The sequence below is a fragment of the Elephantulus edwardii genome, unplaced genomic scaffold (genome assembly GCF_000299155.1).
Source record: "Elephantulus edwardii isolate Elephantulus edwardi_28Jun2011 unplaced genomic scaffold, EleEdw1.0 scaffold00147, whole genome shotgun sequence".
NCBI lineage: Eukaryota > Metazoa > Chordata > Mammalia > Macroscelidea > Macroscelididae > Elephantulus > Elephantulus edwardii.
Window position 1 is genome coordinate 8,434,672 of NW_006399897.1, and position 7,731 is coordinate 8,442,402.

Genomic DNA, 7,731 nt, shown 5'->3' on the forward strand with positions numbered 1-7,731 from the left:
AAGTGATTTTATTGGGCAAAATCCAATTTTACTGTCAATGTTGAATATGTATTAGAGATTTGACATAAACTATCATTGAGTTGATTGATTGTGGATCTGAGTGAGATGAAGTCATTAACAGCCTTAATGCTTTTTCCTTTGAACATGATATTGCCTCTCAGTCCAGTAGCAAGGATTTCTGTTTTCTTGATATTGAGGTGCAATGCATTTTGAAGGCTGCAGTGTTTAACCTTCTGTAGCAGAGGCTTCAGGTTTTCCTTACTTTCAGCAAGCTTGTGTCAACAACTTAACTAAGGTTATTGATGAGTCTTTTTCCAATCCTGATGCCACATTTTTTCTTCATGGAATCTGACTTCTTGAATAATTTGCTCTACATAGAGATTACATAGGTATGGAGAAAGACACCACCCTGATGCACACCTTTCCTAATTTTAAACCATGCAGTGTTTCCTTGTTCTATTTGCACAACAGTCTCTGGGTCTAGTTATAGGTTTTGCACAAGCACAATTAAGTGCTCTGGAGTTCCCATTTTTCTCAGTGTTGACTATAATTTGTTACTTGGACCCACAACAAGTACACTTGGTATCAGCAGTCAGGAGATCAGGAGATGTATTGCACTGATAAAATCTGTAATCAGAGACCTCTCCATGTTATTGAGGATTAATCATGTCGGTGTGAGGACAAAGGTGCACATGATTCAGTCCATGGTCTTTTCAGTCACTTGCTATACATCTGAGACCTGAACAATGACTAGAGTTTACAGAAGAAGAATCGATGCTTTTGAACTGTGATGGTGAAGATGAGTGCTGCCGATCCCATGGACTGCCAAAAGAACACATTTATTTTGGAGAAGGTGCTGCCAGAGTGCTCCTTGGATAAAAAGATAATGAAGCTTAGTCTCACTTGCTTTGGACTTGTTACTAGGAGAGGTTACTCCTTGCAGAGGGGCATCATGCTAGTGAAGGTGGAAGGACATTGAAAGAGATTAAGACCCTTGACCAGGTGGGTTGACATCATAACTGCAGCAATGGACTTGATTTTTAAGATGACATAGGATAGTATAGTGCTCAGATAAGTTGTTCATAGAGTTGCTATGAGTTGTGCTCAACTCCATGGCACTAACAACATCATTGAGTTAGATTGTGACTTCCTATTTTCCTCTTTTTCTCAACATTAGCTTCCAGCTCTTAAATCTATATGTTGTTGCTATGTGCCTATGAATTGGAACTGATTCATAGCAGACCTCCCATAGGGTTTTCAGGGCCTATCAATTACAGGAGAGCAGATTCTTTCTCCATGGAATAGCTCGTGGCCTTGAACCACCTGCCTTTGGATTGGCAACACAATTCCTTACCCATGAGGCCACCAGAACCCCTTATTTATGAAAAAGAAAATTATCTAGGAAAAAGGAAATAATGTTCATATCTAAATCCACACTGCCCCCCTCCCCAATAACATCACCTAATTACTTTTAAAGATAGGAAAGGCAGCTTCCAAATGTTGCCTTAGAAGGCTTCACCTTGTTCTTCAGTTCTTTCAGCTTAAGAAATTCCTAGCCTATTCTTGAATTTTGGTTTTATAACTCCGATTCCTTGTACCTTTTATTAGAATACTTCACTTTGATTGCTCACAATGCTGTTAGAAATCTTCTGTTGACCTCTCCTAATGGCAACATCCCTTTCCCTTGTTTTGTCTTTTCATTCTAATACACGTTTCAGTCTCTTCTGAGATTTATTTTTGTCTTTCTTAATCCTTTTCTCTGTAATGATTTTTTGCTGTTTTCATTGATGATGTCTTTGATGCCTTCCTACAATTCATCTAATTTTGAGTCATTAATGCTCAATGTGTTAAATAGATTCTTAACATGGTTTTTAAATTCAATTGTGATACATTCAAGGCTGTATTTTGGTTCTTATGGATTTGTTTTCCTTTTCTTCAGCTTCAGTTTGAACTTCCACATGAGTACTTGATGGTGTGTTCCACCAGCAGCCTGTGGCCTTGTTTTGACTGCTGATGATTAAAATATCTTTCCACAGATATAATCAATATGATGCCTGCATTGTTAATCAGATGAAGTCCATGTGTATAGTTGCCATTTTTATTTTTGTAAAAAAGATATTTTCAATTAATAAATTATTCTATAAAATTCTATCATGCACTTTTCAGTTTCATTTGTTGTCAAGGTCGTATTTTCCAAGTACCAGTCCATCTTCTTTGTTTCCAACTTTCGCATTCCAATCACTAATTTTCATTAATGCATATTGATTTCATGTTTGATGAAAGTAAAAAAAAAATAGTGACTGATTAAAGAAGGATCAAAATAAGACAGAAAGAATATGTAGCTTCACTGTATCAAAAATAATTGATACAGAGCCATTTCAGAAGTAGCATATGACCAGAACTAATAGTACTAAAGGAAGAACTCCAAGCAGAATTGAAAACATTGTCAAAAAGATAAGACTTAGTAATTACGGAATTTCAACTAAGGTATTTCAGGAAAAATATGCAACCTTGTATGAGTTCCCTAGGAATTGTCTAGGGTACAGCTTTAACCTCTGAGTGCTATCATGACAAAATATTGCAAAGTGAATAATATTAATAAATGAATAGAAATTTAATTTCTTGCCGTCATGGAGGTTTGGACTTCTAATGAGATATTGTTGGTATCAAATCTTTCTGAGGATTCTGAGGGAGAACTTGTTCTTTGCCTCTCTGGCAATTGTCTCATTATTCCTAGTCTCATAGGCAGGTCCTCCCATGCTGTGTTCTCTGTGTATGACCCTGTTCCTGTGTCTGTCCTTCCCTTTAATAAGACACCATTTAGAGGTATAAGAGTAAGATCCACTCAACTCCAGCATGACTTCCTTCATTTCTTTTTGTTTAAGGAAATAAGCAAACAAAGTCTCATTCATAGTAACGAAAGTTGGGAACCAATATGTTGGGGAATGTTGGGGAGGAAGAGAGGGCCTCTGGCCAGGGCAGATCGACTAAGCTCCAGATAAGTGCAATCCTCCCAAAGGCCTTTAATATCGGGTAGAGAAAGCTCTCCTGTGTTCCGCTGTACCGTCTAGAGAAAGCTCACCACCTGAGAAGACGGCTGCCGACTGCCATCTGCAGAGCTAGGAGTGGTCCGCACGCTGAGGTTGTCCTAACCAATCTGCGTGTCCCACGTCAGCAAGCCCACCCTATCCTGTCTTCCTGTTTACTTGCTTGTATATAAGTGTGCTGAAGCCCGGATAATAAAATTGAGCTGCATTGACTCTCTGATCTTCTCCCGGAGTGGTGTATCTCTGACGTGTTTGCCTCCATCAGGGTGTCCTTGTCGGTTTGCCGGCGAACGGACAGCGACACCATTATATTGTCTTGGAAGGAAGATAAAAGTAAATCCTTATTTTTCTTTGTATTTTTGCTATTTAGGTTGTTGTGACAGCAAAACATACAACCAGAAAGCCGTTTAGGAAGTTCCTCCAACAGATTTCTATGGCTTTTTTCTCACATCTCTTTCTCAGTGTCTATGAGAGTTCCTTCTTGTTGCCAATGAGGACATTCTCTCTAGATTCTCTAGTAAGCAGTATTATCCCATTGTTAGTTAGAAGCACACCATTGTTGGCCCAGAGCCATGAAGGGGTGCTGTTGGTTAGCTCCCCTATTTCAGTACTTGGTCCACCTCAGAGTAAAGAACCACCTTATGACTCATTTCCTGCCCATGACACTTTGTACCAAGATGTTTCTACAAGAGGTAGTTCTTGAAAATGGTCAACTTTATAATGGATGTGTGGCCAGCCAGTATGGCTTCTCATAACCACATTGCAAATTCACATTTAGCTAGGATTGAGAGAAGTAATAAAAACATTTTTCTTTTCAAAGAGCAGGTCTTAAAGCACTTACTGGAATATCAATAATTCCAGACAATAAAATCATGTTAAATGTATTGGCAAGTAAAGTGAGGAACATCTTCCTTTGTATAATCTGGAATTAATGGTTTTATATATTTTCTCTATTTTAAAGACTTCAGTTAAACTTTATAGGTGATCCTATAGAATGATTTTACTTAAGAGACAAGTGAATTTCTATACCTCAAAAAAACACTTCATGCTTAAGGTGTCTCAGAACCATCCTAAGGGGTTTCCTGGGAGGATTAGATTTCTTCAGATAAAGGAACTACATGAATTTGAGTCATTGGCACTTACACTCCCAAGTCAGAGAGAGGCCAGCTGCACAATTTAAAAGAAAAAGGTTGTCTCTTGTTTACTGTATAAAATGAGAAGATGCTTATGAGAAACATTGAACTCATGTGTAATATGAACTCTAAACTTTGGAGATGTTTATTTTATGAATAATTTACATCTTCAGATGAGTCAAAGTAATTTTTAAAGGAAATTCTTTTCAGTCATGTTTAGTCATGAGTAATTATGCTATTTTCTTTTATTACAGGTAATGTATGAAAATGTTGGAGCAATTGAAAAAAATAAAGACACTCTTTCGCAGAATCTTCTGTTTGTTATGAAAAGTAAGTGTTTCTTCCCCACTTATTGGTAAAAATGTCACATATTGCTTATTTCTCCATCTGAACATTCTCTTATAAAATATGCTGACAACTAAAGAATAATGGAAATTGCTCTTTACTCTTAATGCACAGAAAAATAACGAATGGATCTTGCACACTGTACCTTGGTTACAATTTAATTTGAAGTCCTGTGGAAACCATAATTTAACTAAGCTTTTAGCAGATATGAATGTAAAGCACCTTTACCACTTTAGTGGTTTGAATATAAAAAAGCTTTTCTGTGAAGACTAATGAAGATGAATAGCGCTTCTAAAGTTATTTAACTATAGCAAGACAAATTTCATTGCTTAAAATGACTCTAGACACAACTAAAAATGGTATTTAATTCTTATGTATATTTCTATTATAAAGTTAACTAAGTGTAAGAATGTAATTTGCTATATTTTTAAATTTTATATATTTATATACAAATTTATATCTTTCTTCTATTTAGTAAATCTTAGTCTAAGTATATTGTTGTTGTTGTTCTAAGTCGTAAATACATAACCTACTCATAGCTGACCCTCCAGCAGGTTTTCAGAGACAGTAAATCACCTGGGATAAGATTGTCCATCCTTTTCCCATCAAGCAGCTTACAGATTTGAATCTTGTGCCTTTGGGAGTGTAGTATAAGATTTTACCAGTAGGCCACCAGAGTGCTATGGTGTATATATTATTATGCACGATACAGAAATAAATATGTATAATATTTTCTTTTTTGTATGTATACACACACACACACATATACATACTTACTATATAGAGTATATGTATTGTATATGTTATTGATATTGTACATTATATATAATTATATTATCTATATTATATATAATGATGTATACTGTTGAATTTTATATATATATAAAATATTGTTGTTGCTGTGTACTGTGGAGTCAGAATCAACCCATAGCTGATGCTTCAGTGTGTTTTTGCTGGTAATTAACTGCACAGGAGATGACAGCTCATTCTTCCTCCACAGAGAATCTAGTGGCCTCGAACCACGTGTTTTCGGGATTGCTGTGCAACTTCTTGCTGATAGATAGATAGGTAGATTAATAGATAATAGATTACTAGATAATACATCATAGATATGATATACAGATAGAGAGAGATAGTCTCTGTTAGTGTGTGTGCATGTATAAAGGAAATACTGTTGTTACTTTTTGTAATGTGCTGTTGAGTTGCTTGTGACTCAGAGAGATCCTAGGTACAAGAGCCCTAAAGCCTGCTTTATCCTGGGCCGAACTTACTGTCTCTGACACTCCTATCCCCATCCCCCACTGCCCTAATGATTTAATAAATCCATTTCATTGAGGGTCTTCCTCTCCTGTGCTTTTCCTCTACCCTCCCAGGCATGATGTCCTCTCCAAGGACCGGCCTTTTATTGTAACATGTCCAAAATATGTCAGATGAAGCTTCAGAATCCTTGTTTGAAAATCAGGAAAGAATTGCATCTGGTATGCATCCTGTCTTCATACCTTTTCAATCTATATGCATAACAAATAATTCAGGAGGCTGGGCTTTATGAGGAGGGATATTTTATCAGGATTGGTGGAAGACTTATCAACAACCTATGTTATGCACATAACGTACCCTTGCTTGCTGAAATTGAAAAAGACCTGAAGCGCTTGCTGCAAAAGACCAAGGACTGTAATCTTCAATATGGATTGAAGCTCAGAATCAAGAAAACAAAGATTCTTACCACTGGGCACCATGATAGATAGAGAAGAGACTGAGATTGTTAACAATTGGAGCTTGCTTGGGTCCACAATCAACACCTTGGTACCAGCAGTCAGAAAATCAAAAGATGAATTGCACGGGGAAAATCTACCATCAGGGACCTCTCCAGAGTATTGAGAAGCAATGATGTCAATCTAGAGATTAAGGTGTGCCTGATCTAGGCTGTGATCTTCACAATTACTTGCCATGCATCAGAGAGCTGGACAACAACTAAGGATGACAGAAAAAGAATCGATGTTTTTGAGTTGTGGTCCTAGAGAAGAGTCTTGAATATACCATGGGCCACCAAGAAAACAAATAGGCCTATCTTGGAGAAGGGTAAAACCAAGTTTCTTCTTGGAGGCTAGGATTTCTGAATCGTCATCTCACATGCATTGTGCATGTCGCCAGGAAGGACAGGTCCTTGGAGAAAGACATAATACTTGGAAAGGTGGAGGGACGGTGTGGGAGAGGAATATCCTGGATGAGATGGATTGATACAGTATAACTAGGGCAGTGAGAGCAGGTGTGTCAGAGTCAGTGAGATTGGCTTAGGAAAGGATAGTCTTCAGAACTGTCGTACAAGGGTCACTATGAGTTGCAGGCAGTTCCACAGCACATAACAACAAATAATAACAACTAGATAGAAAGACAGAAAAATGATAGATGATAGATAGATAGATAGATAGATAGATAGATGATAGAGATATAGAGATAGATGATAGAGATAGAAATAGATAGAGTTAGATATAGTTAGATATTGTTATAGTTAGGTTTAGTTTAGTTATATATTATTACATATAGTTGTTACATATAGTTATATATAGTTGTTATATATAATGTGTGTGTGTATGTAGGAGCCTTGGTGGCATAGAGTGTTACATATATATAGTTGTTATATATAATGTGTGTGTGTATGTAGGAGCCTTGGTGGCATAGAGTGTTACATGCCATGTAGCAATTAAAAGATCACCAAATAGACTCTACAGAAGACAATGGAAGACCTCTCCCATAAAGATTTTCAGCCTAGGAAACCCACAAGAGGGCTACTATGAGTCAGAATTGACTCAATGGCGTTGGATTTTCAATATTACATTCACAAATATGTACCTGATTATTTACCATCCTTACAATGTCTGAAGTGCTAAGACCATTGTTGCACCCACTGTGTCAATCCACTTCATTGAGGATTTTCATCTCTCTTGATGAACTTATACTTTATTAAAGATAATGTCCTTCTCCAGATAATAACTCTTTCTAATAGCATTTTGTAGAAAAAAACAGTGATCATTTGCTTCTAAGGAGTATTCTGACTGCATTTCTATCAAGGCAGATTTAGTTATCTATAATATGCATAAGTGTGTACTACATTTATATTGCATATAAATGAATCTGACAGATAAATAGTTATGTGTGTTTGTATATATATATATATATAAAAGAGTCCATGTTTATGTATGCACATA

At 36.6% G+C, this 7,731-nt stretch overlaps 1 protein-coding gene across 1 annotated transcript in view; it reads left to right on the forward strand.

Moving 5' to 3' along the window:
- The window catches only part of MYO16 (myosin XVI), a 951,959-nt gene that overhangs the window by 675,148 nt on the left and 269,080 nt on the right, over window positions 1-7,731 (forward strand). Inside the window, exon 24 of the mRNA XM_006894620.1 lies at window positions 4,435-4,510. Coding sequence (XP_006894682.1) covers window positions 4,435-4,510 — 76 coding nt within the window. The remainder of the gene's footprint in view (window positions 1-4,434; window positions 4,511-7,731) is intronic.